A 20330-nucleotide genomic window follows, 5' to 3' on the forward strand; every position below is an offset into this window, starting at 1 on the left:
CAGGGCTCAGGCCATCCTAGGAAAGGTAAGTTGGCCATAGCTATGTCATATGAAGTGAATGACTGGGAGGAGGCAGCGAGAGGGGAAAATGAACTGAAAAGTGCCCCCAAAGCAGTGCATTTTGGAGACAGGGCTTCCAGCAGGAAATCCCGTGTTCTCCCATATCAGCAGTGGTGCTTGTCCATGGAGATTTCTGGTAACCATCCCTCCCCTAAATCCAGACCAGGCCTCAGATTAAATTCAGCAGATCATGGATGAGCCCTTTAGGATGCCACTTTTTATTCCAAAGCCACTTGGCAGGCTGAGGAGCTCATACTAAGACAAGGGAAGGTTCTATTAAAAACCAGTACAGGGAACCACACAAAAGTCTTTTTTGTTCTTTCCTTTTTTCTCATTTACAGACTACCCAGGCTCTAAGAACCAGGTGGGAAAACGTGGGAGAGTAAATTATACATTTTGACTCAAAACCTATACCATGTGCTGGGGACTTTATTCTAACACGTCTGTGACGGGGGTGGTACTACCCGCATTTTACAAAGGAGAAAACTAAGATACTGAATTGTTAGCTCAAAGCAAAAACAAGGCGCAGGTCACAATTCAAAGCCAGATCTTCTAGAGCGCACGTTCATTCTCTTACACGACGTGCGCCAACAGCCTGAGCGAGGGTTGGCTAATACTAGGTAGGTGTGGGGGACATGGGGGACGAGGGGGTGGGGAGACGACACCGTGCGCCACGAGCCGAGGCACGGAGGGCGCTGGCTCCGAGGGCGCTGCAGCTCTGCACCTCGCGGGCGCGCGGGCGGGAACTCGGGGTGCGGCCCAGAGCGGCGCGTCTCGAGTCCGCTCCGCGGCCCCAGGAACGCCGGGCGGGAGCCCAGGCCTAGGGTCGTCCGCAGGCCGAGGGCGCGGGCGCCGCGGGTGCCGGGAAGTCTGTACTCGGCTGAGCGGCCGCAGAGGGCTCCCGGGACACTCGAGCCCGCCTAAAGGCGGCTCGGCAGGGTAACGACCCCCCGGAGCGCCTCGCGCCAGGCCGCCAGCGCCCCTCCCCGCCGAGCCCGCGCGCCCGCCGTGTCAGCAACTTCGGCGCGGCACCGCCCTCACAGTCGGTCACGAGGCGGGGACCCGGGCGTCCGAGGCGGGCGCGGCCTTGAGCCCCGAGCGGGCGTGCGTCGGCCACACTCGCCCCGCCCAGCCCTGCGCGGGACGCGGCGTGCGCCACGTCCCCGGCCCCGCCGCTGCGAGCCACGCGGGGAACCCCGGTGACGTCATCACCCTCCAGCCCTCGCGTTTCCGCGCACTCCAGAAAAGACGCGAAGGTGGTGACGTGTCTGGCAGGCCAGTGCGGCTGCGCGGGAGGCGTCGTCAACTGAACGTCCTGCGGCGCCGCCTGGTGGAGCAAAAGTCTCCAAGCCGGCCGCAAGCGGGTGCCGGCGTGAGGAGGACGCGGATGATGTCACCCCGAGGAGGCGGCCGCCGCGTGACCAGCGCCGTCCTCGCGGTGCTCTAGCACCTTTCTTTTCTTTCACCTGTCTGGAGAGATCGCGGGAGCTTAATTTTTATACACCTTCTTTTAGGCAATACGCCTTGCCTTTTCCCTAACCTACCAAAGTAACGTTTTTTTTAGAAAATTTGAAGAAAAAAAGGGAAAGATGCGAAGAAAATTGCCAGCGCCCCCAGTCATCTTTAATCTTTCGTCATACTTCCAGACTTTCTTGTTTTGCATCAAACAAAATTGTGATCTTGCTCTTTAAGCGTTATTAAATATAAAGCTGCCTTAGAATGGACGGAAGGCACCGTTTGAGCCTCAAGGGTAAAGGTAGAGGAACAAAATAGAGGAAGAAAGAAGTTAAAATGCCAACAATAGGCAAAAGGATAATAGTTGGTTTTTAACGAGCACGTCACACTCAGTGTCTTATTTAATATTTGCTTCATTCAGATGAGGATTTGCCCAATGTCCCACCATTAGTAAACCTGCAGAGTTGGAATTTTGGACCTAGGGCTTAAGGTCTTAAATTTAAGATAGAGGCAATGGTGAGGACAGTGACAAAGTGGTACTAGGGGAGGAAGGAGAAAAATTGCAGGAAATTTACAGTATTACAGAATCCATGTTTTGCTTTGGGAACTTGAGTTGGAACTAGTTCCAAGGAACAAGGCTAGTGTCCCCATCAGCTGGAGCAACTTCTTTGGGGAAGGCCAAAGATCAGCTCACACTAATAAACTGCCTTTAAACTCCTGGAGAACCCCAGGGTCACTCAGGCTGAACACCTCCAACCTCCAGCATTGCTCTCCCCCGTAAGAGGCAGGGGAAGAGAGAGGACAGGTCACAGTTATGCAGTGTCTACGTAGTAGCAGGACAGGCATTAGACCTCAAAAAGTGTAGCCTTTAGTCCAGCAGTATCCTTGCAGTCCAAACCTTTCTGCATCACCTGGGAGCTAGGTAGAAGTGCAGAATCTTGAACCCCATCCTAGAACTTCTAAATCAGAATAGGCATTTTAACTAGATTCAGGGTGATTCCTATGCCCATTAAAGTTTGAGAAGCACTGTGATAGAATGAGTCATTCTGCTCCCTTGGTGAAGCATGTGGGATGGTGGAAAGTTGTGAGGGGAGCTTGCAGAGCTGGATAGTGGGAGGACAGGCAGACAGGGAAAAAGGTCGGCAAGGAGATTTAAAAAGACAATCAAATTAGGAGTGTCAAAAATAGATGCAGAGAAGCGGACTTGGCCCAGTGGATAGGGCGTCCGTCTACCACATGAGAGGTCCGCGGTTCAAACCCCGGGCCTCCTTGACCTGTGTGGAGCTGTCCCATGTGCAGTGCTGATGTGGGCAAGGAGTGCCATGCCACGCGGGGTGGGGAGTCCCACGTGCAAGGAGTGTGCCCAGTAAGGAGAACTGCCTAGCACAAAAGAAAGTGCAGCCTGTCCAGGAATGGTGCTGCACGCATGGAGAGTTGACGCAGCAAGATGACACAACAAAAAGAAACACGGATTCCTGTGCCGCTGACAACAACAGAAGCGGACAGGAAGAAGAACGCACAGCAAATGGATACAGAGAACAGACAACTGGGGCCGGGGGAGGGGAGGGGAGAGAAATAAATCTTAAAAAAAAACAAAAAAAAACACAGATGCAGAGGGGAGTGGATGTAGCCAAGTGGTTGAGTGCCTGCTTCCCATATATGAGGTCCTGGGTTCTATCCCCAGTACCTCCTGAAACAAAAGAAAATGAAACAAAACCGATGTAGAGGAGGAAAATCAGGGAATCAGAATCTGGAGATAAAAAAGGAAGGAGAAATGGGTTGAGGGGGTAAACAAATGGATCTGGGAAAATTTACAAATAGATACCGGCTCTTCCCTTTCCTGTGCTGACTTATGTTTGGGAGGGCCCTCTTCATTTAAAAGCCCTCTGCCCATCCCCTTGGTCCTAAACAGAGTGGAATGGGATTTCCCCTTGGTTTTTCTAGCAGAGAGCATATTCTGGCATCTTTGTGACATGGGAGAACCAGGGATAGGAGCTGGCTGAGGTACTGAATGAACAGTGCCTCTTGCAGAACAGCCAGAGGTTGCACACCATAGGTGGGCAGGGCTGGCTTGTGGAACATGTTTACATGTATGCGTGTGTAAGCTGGAGGGAAGGTCAGAGGCTGGCAGCCTGGACACAAAGGGGCCAGTGACAGATGGGGAAGATTTATGTGATTGGGAGTTGCTGGACCCAGAAGCAAATGGTACCTTGAGAGAGCCAGGTGGCAGGCCTACTGACCTTTGCTTGGGTGGGTGGGTGGTTCTAGGGAGTCATTAGCTGGAGGTCCCTGAGTAGCCTATCACCCCTCCAAATTCTAACAAGCTGTTCAGATGACAGCAGTTACTTGTAGAGGGAGGGACATAGTAGGAGAGAACCAAAGTGTTCTGGATGGAGTAGAAGCAAGTTGTTCACTTGCAGCCCATGATGTTAGGGGCCCTGTGATGTTGTCCGAAGGAAGATTTAAGAAGGCATTCCTCTCAGACCCATTAATACACTTAGCCTGGGGGTGATTCATCTATGCAGAAGACAGAAGGCTGTGGACATGGAGGGTTTTGAGCTGTGTCCTCCAGGATACAAATGGTAACTGCTGCTGGCCAGTTGTTAGAGATGGAATTTTATTTTCACTAAATAAAAAGGAGTCCCATGGATAGTACAGATGGGTGGGAAAGCAGGTCAGTGCAGGGTTTGAGAAGTGCTGGGAGGAAGCTCCGGTGGGACACTCTGGGAGGGCATGCAATGGGTCTGAAATGGTGGTGTCCCAGAGATGTCTGGGCACTGGCAGTGGGTGCAGCAGTCCCGTTGATCCTCCTAGGCCTGAGTAAAGAGTGTAGAGTTAGAAAAGATGGTCAGTGCAGCCTTGTTCCAGATTTTCATGGGATGTGATGGTGTGTTGGGATAGCTCTGGGTGGACTTTAGACTCAAGTGGAAGCCTCTTTGGGAGGATCATTTGCTGCCCAAGCCAGGTGTTTCATGGCCTCTGGGGCGCCTCTGGATCAGTCAGGTACTGCTACATCCAGGCATTTGCCTACTACCTACAGCATTTAGTCTTTGTCCAAAAGCTATGTCCAATGGCCTCAAAGGTCTCTAGTTGAATGATTTCTCAGAATGAAGCAACCACTGTCTTTCCTTGGGTGTTTTTGCTTTTCAGGTACGCTCTCTGCCTCTTCAGTTTCTCATCTTCTCCATGCCTATCCAACCCTTCCTCACCTTTAAAACCTAGTTCTACATTCTCCATGGATCTTCCTGGAATTGCTTCACTGATTTCCCCCGCTGTCTATCCACAAAAGCTAGCCCCTCAATCCTAGAGGGCCCAGTCCCCCATTCTACCTAAGTGTTCATCTCTCCACTTCTAGGGATGCCCTTAGGGAATTTTTGCCCTTTGGGTCAGAGAGAGACAGAGTAGAGCAGCCAGTCCTTATCCAGTGTGGAATGCGTATTTTCAAGAGCTTCTGGGGCAGAATTACTACAAGGAAGAGGAGCTACTCTGTGCCTAGAGTTAATGAAGCCCCAGCAAGAAGCAGAGATGGGCTAAATGGGCCCTGGCTCCAGGGTGCTGAGGCCCAGCTGCACCCCCAGATCCACCTGTGTCCAGGCCTATGTTAGAGTCCATGAACCAGTTAATCATTCCATTTTTTGCCTAAGGTGGTTGAGTTGGTTTCTTCTACTTGCAATCAAAAGAAAACCAAGATTCTACTTCATATTGATTTTTCATGTCCCAAGAACATCAAATTATAAGGAATTTATATCAAAGTAGCATGATTAAGTGGACAGAAAATACCGTTTGGAGTCAGACTCAACACTATTTTAATGCTGTTTCCAGTAACATACTTAACTGCAGAGAGGCTGTTTCTTTAACTTTATAAAAGAGAGGGTAAGGCCTAAATTCAAAAGAATTATGAGGACTAAATGAGAAAAAATATTTAAATGAGAATGAAAATGAAAAGTGTCTGGCACATAGTAGGAATGCAGAAAACATTCTTTTCCTTCTTTTCTCCTTGAAGACATGCTTCTAGTTCTGTGCTAGGAATTGGATTTTACCAGCTTTTAAACTTTTTGGGGGACTAGAAAAGGAAATAAAATATCAAGTGAATAAATAATTATATAAGAATTAGTTTGAAATGTCAATATTCCCTTGATACCTGGACCTCTTTATCCCATTTCACTATCACCTAAACCCCCCAGAAGATTTATAATTTTATAAACAGACCAACATCAAGTATACTTTGGAAAAACGAGTGACACTGCTTTATTTGAGAACAGAATAAAGGGCATATTTGAAAATTTGCCAGGATGGTCCCTAACATTCTGGCCTAACCAGGCTATTTTTAACTTTGCAACACTGTTGGTGTCAGGCTGAGTGCCCTAACTTCTCAGAATAAGAATCAGTAAAAGCGTGAAACAAACTATAGGTGAGCCCATAAAGAGAAAATGTGACCTGGTTGTCTTTTTGTTCCTTTTAAAACTCTAGCAGAAGTACTGCCCAATTAATAATGAAGACTATACACAGTGGTGCTAAAAAGGCTATTTATAAGAGCTCTTCTTCAACAGAACTCACTTGAATTCTTTGAGAAACTGCATCTTAATTAAGAGCAGCTCACTAAGGAACAGGGCCATCCAAGTAGCTAGTATTTAAAGTTGTCAAGGGGTGGGATGTGCAAATTCAGCAGGAAAAGACTCTTTTGTTCTGCCTCAAGGAAAAGTGATGGTGGTCAGCGGGGCCAGCTCCAAGGGCTGGTCTGGGGGGGACCGCTGGTCTTGGTACTCTGCCATGTGCCCATTCCGGTGGTGACCGTACTCAAACTTGATCCGCAACTCGCCAATCTTGGACTGGGGAAGGATATCTGGGATCCACTCGATGATGAAGGGTGTTGGCTCCTTTTGATCTGGGGAAGTGTTGCCTAAAAAGAAAGAAAAGAATCACTGATTAGTACAATTCTACCTGCTTCTAATGAGTGTTTCTATAGTAAAGAAGTTTTTTCCTGAATTGGAGCAGAGCTTCTTTTGCCTTGATAATCAGAAGGCTAGGTAGGTTTATAAATTCAATGATGATTAGGGTATCACATTTCTTGATCACTATGAAATGAAAACAGGTATGTTTAATTAAAAGATTGTACTGATGCTTCAGGCCAAGGTAACAGATGAATGACAAATTCAAAGTGAAAAAACTGTTATAATTACTTATATTGGCCAGTTAAAAATGCAGGCTCGGGAAGCAGACTTGGCCCAGTGGTTAGGGCGTCTGTCTACCACATGGGAGGTCTGCAGTTCAAACCCTGGGCCTGCTTGACCCGTGTGCAGCTGGCCCACGCGCAGTGCTGATGTGCACAAGGAGTGCCCTGCCACGCAGGGGTGTCCCCGCTATGGGGCATAGGGGAGCCCCACGCGGAAGGAGTGTGCCCTGTAAGGAGAGCCGCCCAGCACGAAACAAAGTGAGCCTGCCCAGGAATGGCGCCACACACACGGAGAGCTGACACAAGATGACGCAACAAAAAGAAACACAGATTCCCATGCAGCTCACAACAACAGAAGAAGCGGACAAAGAAGACGCAGCAAATAGACACAGAGAACAGACAACCAGGGTGAGGGGGGGAAGGGGAGAGAAATTAATTAATTAAAAAAAAAATACATATTCCTGTGCCGCTGACAACAGAAGCGGACAAAGAACACGCAGTAAATGGACACAGAGAACAGACAACTGGGGCAGGGGGGAGAAGGGGAGAGAAATAAATAAATCTTTAAAAAGAAATGAAGGCTCTTAGAAGATAAAAGTAAAAAACAAAACTTAAAAAATTTGTAAGTATAAGGAAACAAGAAAGGATACATGAGAAATTCCCTATTTAATCTAATAATGTATATCACTGATATGAGGAGAAGCAAAGAAACAAAGCCTCCGCCCACCACAGACTAATGACCTTGCTGGGAGGTGTTTTTTGATCTGTTTGGTTTCTTCTGACCATAAAATATTAATGTTAGGTATCACCTGACTTGTGTGTGTCACAGACATCTTATTATAGCTTCCAGTTCAAATGCTATCTGGTTGAGAGCCCTCCTATGGAGCTGCTTTCAACTTGTCACTTCACTATCAATGAAGACACAGAAAAAGCTGAAAACTCACAACAATGAAAACTAAGACTGCTGCCAGCATCTGGGAAGAAATATAAAGCAAATGGAGATGGATGGTGAGAAACCTACTCAGGCTTCTATCCATAGCATACCCCAGCTTTTCCTTATAAAGGGAGGCTACATGGAAAAGGGTAGGAAAGTATATTGTGCCTCCTTCTATTTATGCCATACAAACTAGAAAATAAACAGGTCCACTGGTAATCTTTAAAAAGCTTGCCCCCCCCCCCCCAATGTACCTGCATTCTTGATGTTTGCAAAAGGGATTTGGGGGAAGAGTAGGGGCATGATTAAAGCTGACTCAGAGTGGCAGAATGTGTTCGGGAACATGCAATCTGCATAAGTCAAGCAATTCAGGTAAGGGAAAGAGGTTGGAAAACCCTGGAAACCCACATGCTGGGAATTTTCGTTTTGTGTGTTTTTTATACATTACATTGGCTCAATTTAGTATTGAAGGAGGTAGAGATGTAGGAAGATGCACTCTGACAGAAAAGAGAAATGCCAGGAACTGGGCTGGGAATTGGACATCCGCCCTCCCACTCTAGACAGGAAGAGATCTGGTCATCAGCTAGGAGTGAATTTCAGGTGAGTTGTTGCCCCAACTTGACTCTGGACAGACCTTACTCTGTTTAGGAATAGGAAAAGAAAAAGAAGTAAACAAAGCCAAAAAAAGCCCCTGCATTAAAAAAAAAAAAAAAAAAGAAAGAAAAGTGGGGTGGGGTGGGATAGAACAGCTAGAAGAATCAAGGGAAGGGAAAGCATTTACTGCTGTATGCCAAAGAAAATTTCAGCAAACTGTTTGGCATCCTCAAGAGGACAAAATAAGGCCCAGCCTTTGGGAAAATTGGGTCAAAAGAATCACAAAGAGAGCCCTGATTGAGAGGAAAAGAGAGCTGGATGAGATTAAAAGGGAAAGCAGCAAGAAAAGGTCAAGTTTCAAGGAAATCACAAAGAAATGAATTCAAATGTCCATGGTTTTAAAACATATTATAAATCCAATAGTAAAAAAAGGGTGGCACTGGCATATGTCTAGACAGATGAAAGGAGTAAAACAAGGACCAGAAACTGACACAAATAGAACAGGAATGTAGCATATGGTAAAATGTGGCATTTCCAATTAGTAAAAGAAATTGTTTCTTTTTTTTTATTTTAAAGATTTATTTATTTATTTAATTACCCCCCCCCCCTTGTCTGTTCTGTGTCTCTTTGCTGCGTCTTGTTTCCTTGTCCGCTTCTATTGTCGACAGGAAGTGTGGGCGGCGCCATTCCTGGGCAGGCTGCACTTTCTTTCACTCTGGGCGGCTCTCCTTAGCACTCCTTGCGCGTGGGGGGGGGGATACCCCTGCGTGGGGCGGCACTCCTTGTGCGCATCAGCACTGCGCATGGGCCAGCTCCACACGGGTCAAGGAGGCCCGGGGTTTGAACCGCGGACCTCCCATGTGGTAGACGGACGCCCTAACCACTGGGCCAAGTCCGTTTCCCAACATTGCATTCTTTAAGAGGGAAGTCAACCTGGCTCAATGGATAGGGCGTCCACCTACCACATGGGAGGTCTGTGGTTCAAACCCCGGGGCCTCCTTGACCCGTGTGGAACTGGCCCATGCGCAGTGCTGATGCGTGCAAGGAGTGCCCTGCCAAGCAGGGGTGTCCCCCACGTAGGGGAGCCCCACGCGCAAGGAGAGCGCCCTGTAAAGAGAGCCGCCCAGCGCGAAAGAAAGTGCAAACTGCCCAGGAGTGGCGCCGCACACATGGAGAGCTGACACAACAAGATGACCAAGATGATGCAACAAAAAGAAACACAGATTCCCGGTGCCGCTGATAAGGATAGATGCTGTCACAGAAGAACACAGCGAATGGACACAGAGAGCAGACAACTGGGGGGGGGGGGAGGGGAAGGGGGAGGGAGAGAGGGGAGAACTAAATAAATAAATAAATCTTAAAAAAAATACTTTAAGACTTTTAAAAATAAAAAAAGACATTTACAGAAACATAAGTGCAGTAGGAAATTGTATCAGGAAATTGTATCATGACCTTCCTATCTTTGGCAAGTCAGAAAGAATAAATAAAGAGGATTGAGTGCTGGCTTTGGCAGCACATATACTAAAATTGGAACGATACAGAGAAGATTAGCATGGCCCCTGCTCAAGGATGACACGCAAATTTGTGAAGCATTCCATATTTTTGAATGGGACCTCATATTTTTTGAATGTAATATTTTAAAAAAATGAATTAAAAAATTAAAAATAAATAAAAATAAAAAATAAAATAATTAAAATTGAAACAATAAAACTGGTAAGATTAACTTAAAAGCTATATAAAACTTTGTATAAGATAAATAACATCTTTTCTAGCACAAATTCATGATCTATTACGGTAGTGAGAAAATATTTTTAAATTCCTAAAAAAATACACAATGACACGGTGATCTTCTGACCACAATATAATAAAACTAGAAATTGATAACTTATAAAGATAAAAAAAAATGGGGAGTGGGGAAGCAGATTTGGCTCAACAGATGGAGCGTCCACCTACAACATGGGAAGTCCAGGGTTCAAACCCAGGACCTCCTCACCTGTGTGGTGAGCTGGCCCACGTGCACTGCTGATGCATGCAAGGAGTGCCGTGCCACGCAGGGGTGTCCCCTGTGTAGGGAGGCCCCACATGCAAGGAGCGAGCCCCTCAAAGAGAGCTGCGCCATGAGAAAAAAGCACAGCCTGCCCAGAAGTGTTGCTGCACACATGGAGAACTGATGCAGCTAGAAGACGCAACAAAAAGAGACACAGATTCCCTGTGCTGCTGAAAAAAATGTAAGTGGACAAAGAAGAACACACAGCAAATGGACACAGAGAGCAGGCAACAGGGGAGGAGGGGAAGGGGAAAGAATAAATTAAAAATCTTAAAAAAATAAAAAAAAAAAGGGGAAGTGGATGTGGCTCAAGCAATTGAGCTCCTGCCTACCACACAGGAGGTCCTGGGTTCCATTCCTGAGGCCTCCTGGAGAAGGCAAGCTAGTGCGATGGGCAGGTGTGGCGAGTTGATGCAACAAAGAGACACAAAGAGGAAAGACAATGAGAGACACAAGAAACCAAGGAGCTGAGGCAGCTCAAACGATTGAGCCCTTCTCCACCTGGGAGGTTCCAGGTTCACTTCCCAGTGCCCGAGAAGACAAGCACACACGGAAAATAGACAGCAAGCACAAACAACAGGGTGCAGGGAATAAATAAATAAAATAAATCTTTAAAAGAAAAAACAAAAGCCTCAACCAACTGGAAATTTTAAATGCAAAGTATTGGGGACAAAGAGAAACTAAACTGGGAAATGGATGTGACTCAATCAGTTGGGCTCCCTTCTACCATACAGAAGGTCCAGGGTTCGATGTGCAGGGCCTCCTGGTGAGGGCAAGCTGGCCCATGCAGAGTGCTGGCTAACGTGCAGAGCTGGCGCAGCAAGATGATGCACCCAGAGACACAGAGGGAGGGAAAATAAGAAGACATAGCAGAACAGGGAGTTGAGGTGGCGCTAGAGAATAATCACCTCTCCCCCACTCTGGAAGGTCCCAGGATCAGTTCCTGGAGCTGCCTAATGAGAATACAAGCAGACACAGAAGAATACACAGTAAATGGATGCAGACAGCAGACAATGGGGGGTGGGGTGGGGTGGGGAGGGAGTAAATAAATAAACAAGGAGAGAAACTAAACTACAGCCTATTTAGGTAATAATATTCTTTTTTTTTTTTAAGATTTATTTTTATTTATTTCTCTCCCCTTCCCCCCTGTTGTCTGCTCTGTGTCCATTTGCTGTATGTTCTTCTGTGTCTGCTTGCATTCTTGTCAGAGGCACCGAGAATCTCTTTTTTGTTGTGTCATCTTGCTGTGTCAGTTCTCTGTGTGTACAGCACCACGGCTGGGTGGGCTGCACTTTTATCACACAGGGCAGCTTCCCTTGTGTGCGGCAGCACTGCGTGTGGGCCAGCTCACCACACGGGTCAGGAGCCCTGGGTATCGAACCCTGGACCCTCCAAATGGTAGGCAGATGCTCCATCAGTTGAGCCACAACCACTTCCCATCATGTTCTTATTATCAAGAAGGAATTTTAAAAAATTAACTGAGCATTTCATTTCAAAAGGTATAAAAATAAAATAAGCCTGGGAAAATAAAATTAAATTTTTAGAGTGTTAGGAGAAATCATTACAGATAAAACCAGAAAATATTAGAAAATAGAAATTTAGAATAAATGTTAACTAAATACAAGAGAGTTCTTTGAAAAAGCACACAAAACAGGCAAAATCCTGATAGAGTGTATGTCTACAGATTTTAAAAGTTATGTGATTACCATCTATAACAAATATTATAAGATTGTATAAAATTTAAATTTCTGAATGAAAGAGTTTTGAAGAAAATATGAATTATCAACTCAAGAAAGACACCATGAATACAGGTATAAAGTAGAGAAGAAACTGAACAAGCATTTAGAGAACTGTCTGAAAGACATGATTAGGTTTAGAGAATAAATTCTTTCAAACATTCAAGGAAAAGATATTTCTAAGCTATTTAATTTGATCTAAAGCTTCCAAAAGATGAAAAGTCTCCAAATCATTTTCTATATGACTCATACCAAACCAAAATAAATAGCCTCCATTAAGAAACTGCCAGCAATACTTACTTATGAATATGTGTTCAAAAATCCTAAATAAAATATTACCAAATAGAATATAGGCATATAGTAAAAGGGAAAAAAAGGCCAAGTAGGATTTATTTCTGAAAGGCAAGATTATTTCATTAATAGAAATCTATTAATAAAAGTCCTTGTACTAATAGGTAAAGAGACAAACCTACAAAAATGGTAAAAAGGCATTTCATAAAATTCAATATAGTTCCTAATATTTAATAATCTAAGAATATGATAGATCCTTACAATAATTTTTAAAAATTATCTGAAAGCACAGTATTTAATAATGAATCAGAGAAGAATTTTGCAGAAAAAATAATCTATGAAATACTAATGGTTATTTCCCTGAAAAGTTCACTGGTCAAGTAAGTTTAGAAACCTTAGATTAAATGAAATTTTATTCAGCATTTTTTTTAATGCAAATTTATAGATTGAATTTCTAAGAGGAGGATATATTATATTCTAAGACACTACTCCCTACTGCCTCCTTACCCCAATATTAATATTTTCTTCAATCCAAATATATCTTACAACCAGAGCAGTTTTCACAGGGCAAAGCTGCTTTTCCCTTCAAAAAAAGCTATTATTAAATAACCTGAGACCTTACAATTAAGGTCTTAGGATCAAAAAATATGTAATGACATGTAGCACTTTTCAAACTTATTTGACCATGGAATGCTTTTTTCACAGAATACTTATTATTAGCTTTTCTTCAAAATGGAGTTGGAAAATGCTACATTGGGGGAGTTTTCCTAATCTGAAAAGATAAGCGTGCCTGTTTGCTTTTTTATTCACTGTACCTTTGAAATCCTAGCTAACTTAATAAGAAAAAACAAGGAGACAGAAATATTCGATAGGAAACAAAATCATCATCATTTTACAGGCAATATCATTTGATTTCCCAGAAACTAGAGGGAAACTGTGATTTGCTATTACCACTACTGGGAGTTCATTAAAGGGACCTGTTTGATAATAAGTATACAAAATTCAAGAGCTTTCCATATATAGGTAATAAGTTAGAAATGTGATAAAAATCCCATTCATAACAGCAGCAAAAAATATATTATATTATTATGTGCAGGGCCTATAAGAAGAAAGTTCCAAAACTCTAATGAGATATTTGAAAGACTTGAATAAATGGAGTGATACTGTCATACCCGTGTGTAGCAGTTTGATATAACTGATGAATTCCAAGAAGAAATATTAGATTATGCTTGTAATCTGATCTGTACCTGGGCACGACTGAGTTATATTAGGGCATTAAGTCCCTACCCAGTCCCCACCCCTTGGTGGGGAGGGGACTCACAGATAAAAGGCATAGCAAAGAACAGAGTTGTGGATTTCTGATGTTAAGAGTTTGAGGCTGAAGACTCGGGGAGGTCAGCACCCAGAGGAAAGAGAAGCCAGCACTAGGAAGGAAGGAACCCTGAAGCCGGAGTAAAGCAAGCCCCAGGAACGTAGGAACCCAGGAAGCCTGAACCCTCACAGATGTCGGCAACCATCTTGCTCCAAATAGACTTTGGTGAGGGAAGTAACTTATGCTTTAAGGCCTGGTATCTGTAAGCTCCTACCCCAAATAAATACCCTTTATAAAAACCAACCAATTTCTGGTATTTTCTATCAGTACCCCTTTGGCTGACTAATACAAAGTGTGAGATAGGCATCCTCTTTCCTTATTTTGGCTATGGATATCCAGGTCTTTCAGCACCATTTGTTGAATGGACTGTTCTGCCCGAGTTGTGTGGGTTTGACAAGGTAGTCAAAAATCACTTGACCATACATGCGAGGGTCTGCTTGTGAACCATCAGTTTGGTTCTATTGGTATATATGTCTTTATGCCAACTCCATGCTGTTTTTACCACTATAGCTAGGTAATATGATTTAAAATCTGGAGATGAGAGTTTGCTTTTCCTTTTTATGATGTTTCTGGCTATTTAGGACCCCTTACACTTCCATATAAATTTGGTAATTGTGTTCTCAAATTTTTAAAAATGCTGGTGTATTTTTATTAGGGTTGCATTGAATCTGTATATCAATTTGAGTAGAATTGACATCTTAATGATATTTCGTCTTCCAATCCATGATGATGGAATGTTCTTCCAATTATTTAGGCCTTTTAAAATTTCTTTTAACATTGAGTTGCAGTTTTCTGAATACAAGTGCTTTGCATTTTTAGTTGTTTATTCCTATTTGAGTTTTATCTGTCATAATTAATTTTCACCACTCTTTTGGCACTTTTAGTTACTTTTATTGATAAAATCTTCATTTCTAGGCTCTATTTCAGGCCTCTCTCTTGTCCTTTCTTTTCAGGCTCTAGCACACCCTTCAGTATTTCCTGAAAATCTGGTCTCTGGCTTAGAAATTATCTGTTTTTGTTTATCTGTGAATATTCTAACTTCACCCTCATTTTTGAAAGATAGACTTTCCGGATATAAGATTCTTAGCTGGACGTTTTTCTCTTGTAGTGTCTTAAATATATCAGACCACCGTCTTCTTGCCTCCATGGTTTCTGGTGAGAAATCTGCACTTAACCTTAATTGGATATCTCTTATATATAATTCATTGCTTTTTCTTTTGCTGTTCTCAGAATTCTCTCTTCGTCTTTGGCATTTGACATTCTGATGAGTATGTGTCTTGGAGTTGGTCTGTTCGGATTTTTTGGATGGGAGTACATTGTGCTTCTTGGACATGGATATCTATATCCTTCAATAGGGTTGGGAAATTTTCCACCATTATTTCTTTAAATATTCCTTCTGCCCCCTTTCCCCTCTCTTCTTCTGGGACACCCATGACACATATGTTTGCATGCCTTTTGCTGTCATTTAGTTCCCTGAGACCTTGTTCAATTTTTCCCATTCTTTTCATCTGTTCTTTTGTATGTACACTTTCAAAGGCCATTTCTTCAAGCTCACCGATCCTTTCTTCTGCCTTGTCAAATCGGCTGTTATATGATTCCAGTGTTTTTTTAATTTCATTTATTGCACCTTTCATTTCCATAAGATCTGCTATTTTTCTACGTATGCTTTCAAATTCTTCTTTGTACTCTTTCAATATCTTCTTAATTTCTTTAATCTCTTTAGCCATCTCATTGAATTTATTGAGGAGATTTGTTTGAACATCTATCATTAGTTGTCTCAACTCCTTTATGTCATCTGGAGATTTATCTTGTTCCTTTAACTTGGCCATAGCTTCCTGTTTCTTAGTGTAGATTGCAATTTTTTTGTTGGTATCTTGGCATCTGGCTTACTAGATGTATTTATTCTGGGTGCAGTTTTTCTATTTTAGGGCTTCCTGCCCTTTCTTCCTTGCTGGTTGTGCAGTAGGAGCCAAGGATGTAGTTGGTGCTATAAGCTGTGGCGCCTTAAGCTGCCCTCACTGCCCCAGGGACCGATGAAGTGTCTCCCAACTTCTCCTTTGCCAGGGGTAGGGACAGAGTAAGCTGTATGGAATAATCCAAGTCGTGCAGGCCTAGACTGTAGTTGCCCAGAGAGACTGATGAAACTTTACATCCCCTTTTCCCCTGCCTGGGGTGGGGATTAAGTGGCAGGTGTGGGCAGCAATCTATGCAGTGTGGGTCCAAGATGACTGCAGTTGCTCTTGTAGACTTCCGATTATTCAGTCTGTGCCAACCAAAGGTACCTGCAATTCCCTGGATAGAATTTTTGACTACTAGATGTAAGTTATCTTTTCAAATAAAAGTTTATTCTCAAAGTAGTATTCCATGGGGAAGGAGATCATCAGAGATCTATAGTAAGAAGAATACAGTTTTTAAACTAATAGCTTTTTCAGAAATAAGGTTGCAGCTACACATCTTCTAAACTCAGTTGAAGGAGCTTTGCTGGTAAGGGTGAGATGGCCCTATGTACCCAAGTCTTGCTTTTTGACAAATCTAACTCTTACTGCTCAACTCCTTTTCAGCTTCTCCTTTTTTTGTTTTTTATCTTTAAGAGAGTATGTGTGTTATGAAACTTTCTATGCTTACAGTGTCTCTGAAAAAAGTTTTTTTAATGGAACTTCTTATTCTTTATGCAATATAATATTTGGTCTTATATTAGGCATGTAGTTGGAAGGTAAATTGCAATTTGTCCAGAAAATTAGAAATATTGAGTTTTTTAAAATTAATATTCATGGATATTCTAGACATCACTTATATATATACACACACACACACTTATACAGTTTCTTATAATATTGTATACAAGTTTCTCATTGTGTTTTATAACAAATGAATTATCATTGAAAGGTAAAAGTATTTTCAGCAGTTACATAACTTATTACTTGAAACCCTGTTAAGTTATATTATAAAGAGATTAAAATTGAAGACTTAAATTTCAGATTTCTTTTTGTTAAAGTCAGCATAAAGTCCAGATTCATTGTAAGTCTACTTTATTTTATAGGCCTATGAAGAATACACCAGCAAGCTAGATGCTCTCCAACAAAGAGAACAACAGTTATTGGAATCCCTGGGGAATGGAACTGATTTTTCTGTTTCTAGCTCTGCATCAATGGACACCGTTACATCTTCTTCCTCTTCTAGCCTTTCAGTGCTACCTTCATCTCTTTCAGTTTTTCAAAATCCCTCAGATGTGTCATGGAGCAACCCCAAGTCACCACAAGAACCTATTGTTAGAGTTTTCTTGCCCAACAAACAGAGGACAATGGTGAGTTGACTTTTAGTATCATCATTTTGCTTATTTTTCAGAAAAAGCAGTTAAAAATGAAATAATGTTATCAATTATACGCAGAGATCATGCAAATGGAAGCATTCATTTCAAACATGAATGAAAAAGACATAATTATTTGGTGTGTGTTTTTCTTCCTTAACTGAAACAAATTATATAGTCTTCAGTGTCAGATTCGAGTTTTAAATTTATCTAACAAACTTGAACCATATTTAAATTTAAGTAATTGTTAAAAATCAGAATTTGAAGCCTTGTGCTTGTTTGTTGTCTACTATTTGTCAGGTCAGATTTATTCTTCATCCTGTTGTTATTTATCATCAAATACTGATATTCTGTGTGTGCCTGATATTCTTTCCTCTCGTCTACACAGCTTTTGATTGTTGATCATTAATATCACCATTAGAACAGACTGCCCTGAAAGCAGTATTTGAAGTAGGGAAATCTGCAGAATTATTGTGGATGACCTGTAGTCCTCAGACACAACAAGTATTGTCAGTGGACTTAATAAATACTGTGCCTGTATATGTCACTATTTTTAAATGTATATGGTTGCTTTAGATATTAATAAAAACAATTTCATTTACAAATACAACTGAAATCAAAGTAATTTTTAAGATTTTTCTCAGATAACAGAAATTAAAGTGTAACTACTGTCATTCACATATCACACATTCCTTTTTGAATTAAAAAAAAATTATTTCGAGAAACAGATGTGGCTCAAGCAACTGGGCTCCTGTCTACCATATGGGAGGTCCAGGGTTTGAGTCCCAGGACCTCCTGGTAAAGGCAAGCTGGCCTGTGCAGGGTGCTGGCCTGTGCAGAGTGCTGGCCCATGCAGGAGTGCTGGCCTGCGCGGCAAGCTGGCCTAAGGGAGAGCCGGCACAGCAAGCTGATGCAACAACAAAAAAAGAGACACAGGGAAGAGACAACAGAGACCAGCAGACCAGGGAGCTGAGGTGGCACAAGAGATTGAATACTTCTCTCCCACTCCAGAAGGTCCCAGGATCAGTTCTGGGTGCTGCCTAAAGAGAAGACAAGCAGTCACAGAAGAATGCACAGTGAATGGACACAGAGCAGACATTGACATTGCGGGGAGGGGGATAAATAAATAAAATCTCAAAAAAAAAGTTATTTCAAAGACATCATATTCCCAAAAGTAAAGTAATGCAGCATCATAGATTAGACTGGGAAACTAATAGAGTTGCCAGCTATAAGCCTGTAGATATTGATGTTATTTAGAAAATCTGGCTTTTTAAAGGAGTTGTTTATTATAAGCAAATGCATTCATTGATAATCTCCTTGCCCTTTCTTCCATGAGCAGTAAAGAGTTGGTTGCAATAAAATGGACTCTTGATTATTCTTCATGCAAAATTCTAGAGAATTATATGATATTTTTTATTAATCAGTTTGTAAAACAAATACAATTTTCAATCCCTTTCTCTTTCTTCTTCTGGGTAAACTGAAATTAATTTATTCCCACATTAAGCTGGGGGATTATTTAGGACTATCCTTTCCTGGTGTTACCTCCTTAAAGTAGGGTGTAAAATGAAATTAATTCATCTATGGATTAAAATTCTGCTATCTTTCAAGGAGCCTGTGTTTCAGAACAATATCTAGCATTCTGTAATATTCACAATAGTTCTTAAATTAATTCTTTATTGCCTGCCATCGTGAACAAAAGGTAGAAACTGCGTTGTTAGGTCCCAGGCTTTTACTCTTCTCTTCATCACAATAGTTTACTCCTTCTGCTAAACTTAAAAATTGTGTGAGTTTCCAGATATAACTACATATATTTGGGTTGCTAGATATGCTTTTTCAAATTTATCAGCCTAATCCAAATGATAAAATAGACTCTTGGTATTTGTGAGGGTGGCAAAGAGAACTTTGAGCATACTTAAATTTACGAATATTGCTAAAGCTTATAATTTCTTGCTTTAAAAAACACAAAACATGAAAAGATGCTCAACATCATTAATCATTAGGAATATGCAAATCAAAACCACAATGAGATACCATTTCATACCCAGATGGAGTTTGATGCTGAAGACTTAATCTGGAGCCCCAGGAAGTCAGCACGCAGAGGAAAGTGAAGCCAGCCCCAGGAAGAAAGGAACCTTGAACCCAGAGAAAAGCAAGCTCCAAGAACACAGGAACCCAGGAAGCCTGAACCCTCGCAGACGTCGGCAGCCATCTTGCTCCAAAAAGACTTTGGTGAGGGAAGTAACTTATGCTTTATGGCCTGGTATCTGAAAGCTCCTACCCCAAATAAATACCATTTATAAAAACCAACCAATTTCTGGTATTTTGCATCAACACTACTTTGGCTGACTAATACACCGTGGATAGGAAAATTATTCTAAGTCTTCACATTAATCTGTGAATTTAACCAATATCCAATCAATCACAATAGGTTTTTTTTTTTAAAAGAAAGTAACAAAATAATTATAAATTCTAAATTTCTCCTGAAAGAATAAATGCACAAGTTAAAGAAATGAAAGGGGCCTGCCAGATGAATCACAAAGCTAAACTAGTTAAAATTTCTGGCTGACATTCATTCACTCATCCACTCACTCACTCAACAAGTCTTCACTGAATGCCTGTGATGGACCAGGCACTGTGCTCTCTTGAGGAGCTGTGATGAACAAGAGTGACTGTTCACTCTGAAGAGTGAATCGTCTAGTCACTGAAAAGACAGTTGAGTATCAGATGGTTAAAAATACAGGCTTTGGAGTCCAAAACTGCCTGGGGTTGAAGCCCAGCTCCCCCCTCACTGGATAAGTGACCCCAGGCAGGTAACTGCCCCTAACATTAATTTAGTTTCTCATCTGTAAATGGAGATCACAGAATCGCTCTCTTATTGGGTCGCTGAGCATTAAGTGAGTTAATGCATGTATATAGCACTTAAAAACAATGCCTAGACAGAGTCAATGCTCATTAAATGATGCTGTGTTATAGTTGTTGCAATTATTATTAATTATGCAAATACTCCAATTAAAAATAGATGGAATGAGAGAAAAAAATAGATGGAAGGGAATGGATGTAGCTCAACTGGTTGAGCACTTGCTTCCCACATATGAGGTCCTGGGCTCAACCCCCAGTACCTCCTTAAAATATATATATATAGCTGGAGAAGCAGTTCATCAAATACAATATGAAAAAGTTTGTCACTAATACTGAGGGAGATGCAAATTGAAACAGTGAGAAACCATTTTTTGCCTATCAAATCAACAGAAATGAAAAAAGAAACTTTCAAAGACGACTAGCAGGAATAATATAAATTATTATCCTCTTTCTGGAGAGCAGTTTGGCAACAACAATAAAAAGCTTAAGAAAACGTACATAT

The 20330-nt window shown here is 42.1% G+C and overlaps 1 protein-coding gene, 1 long non-coding RNA gene and 1 other non-coding gene across 16 annotated transcripts in view; 2 read left to right on the forward strand and 1 right to left on the reverse strand.

Moving 5' to 3' along the window:
• The first annotated feature begins 561 nt into the window (after window positions 1-561).
• On the forward strand, window positions 562-19133 carry LOC111764539 (uncharacterized). Its single transcript, XR_011646129.1, has 3 exons — window positions 562-680; window positions 16872-16966; window positions 19015-19133. It is a non-coding gene; the product is annotated as an uncharacterized lncRNA (long non-coding RNA).
• C17H2orf42 (chromosome 17 C2orf42 homolog) overlaps window positions 5737-20330 on the reverse strand; it is a 51567-nt gene continuing 36973 nt past the window's right edge. For 13 of the 14 annotated variants that reach the window (XM_004460116.5, XM_058278738.1, XM_058278740.1 and 10 more), the window contains one exon: window positions 5737-6415. In XM_004460116.5, coding sequence (XP_004460173.1) covers window positions 6207-6415 — 209 coding nt within the window. In that variant the 3' untranslated portion in view covers window positions 5737-6206. The remainder of the gene's footprint in view (window positions 6416-20330) is intronic. The other variant, XM_071208885.1, reaches the window with a different exon arrangement.
• Window positions 9714-9820, forward strand: LOC111764542 (U6 spliceosomal RNA). Its single transcript, XR_002797130.1, has one exon. It is a non-coding gene; the product is annotated as a U6 spliceosomal RNA (small nuclear RNA).

The sequence above is a fragment of the Dasypus novemcinctus genome, chromosome 17, assembly GCF_030445035.2.
Source record: "Dasypus novemcinctus isolate mDasNov1 chromosome 17, mDasNov1.1.hap2, whole genome shotgun sequence".
NCBI classification, from domain to species: domain Eukaryota; kingdom Metazoa; phylum Chordata; class Mammalia; order Cingulata; family Dasypodidae; genus Dasypus; species Dasypus novemcinctus.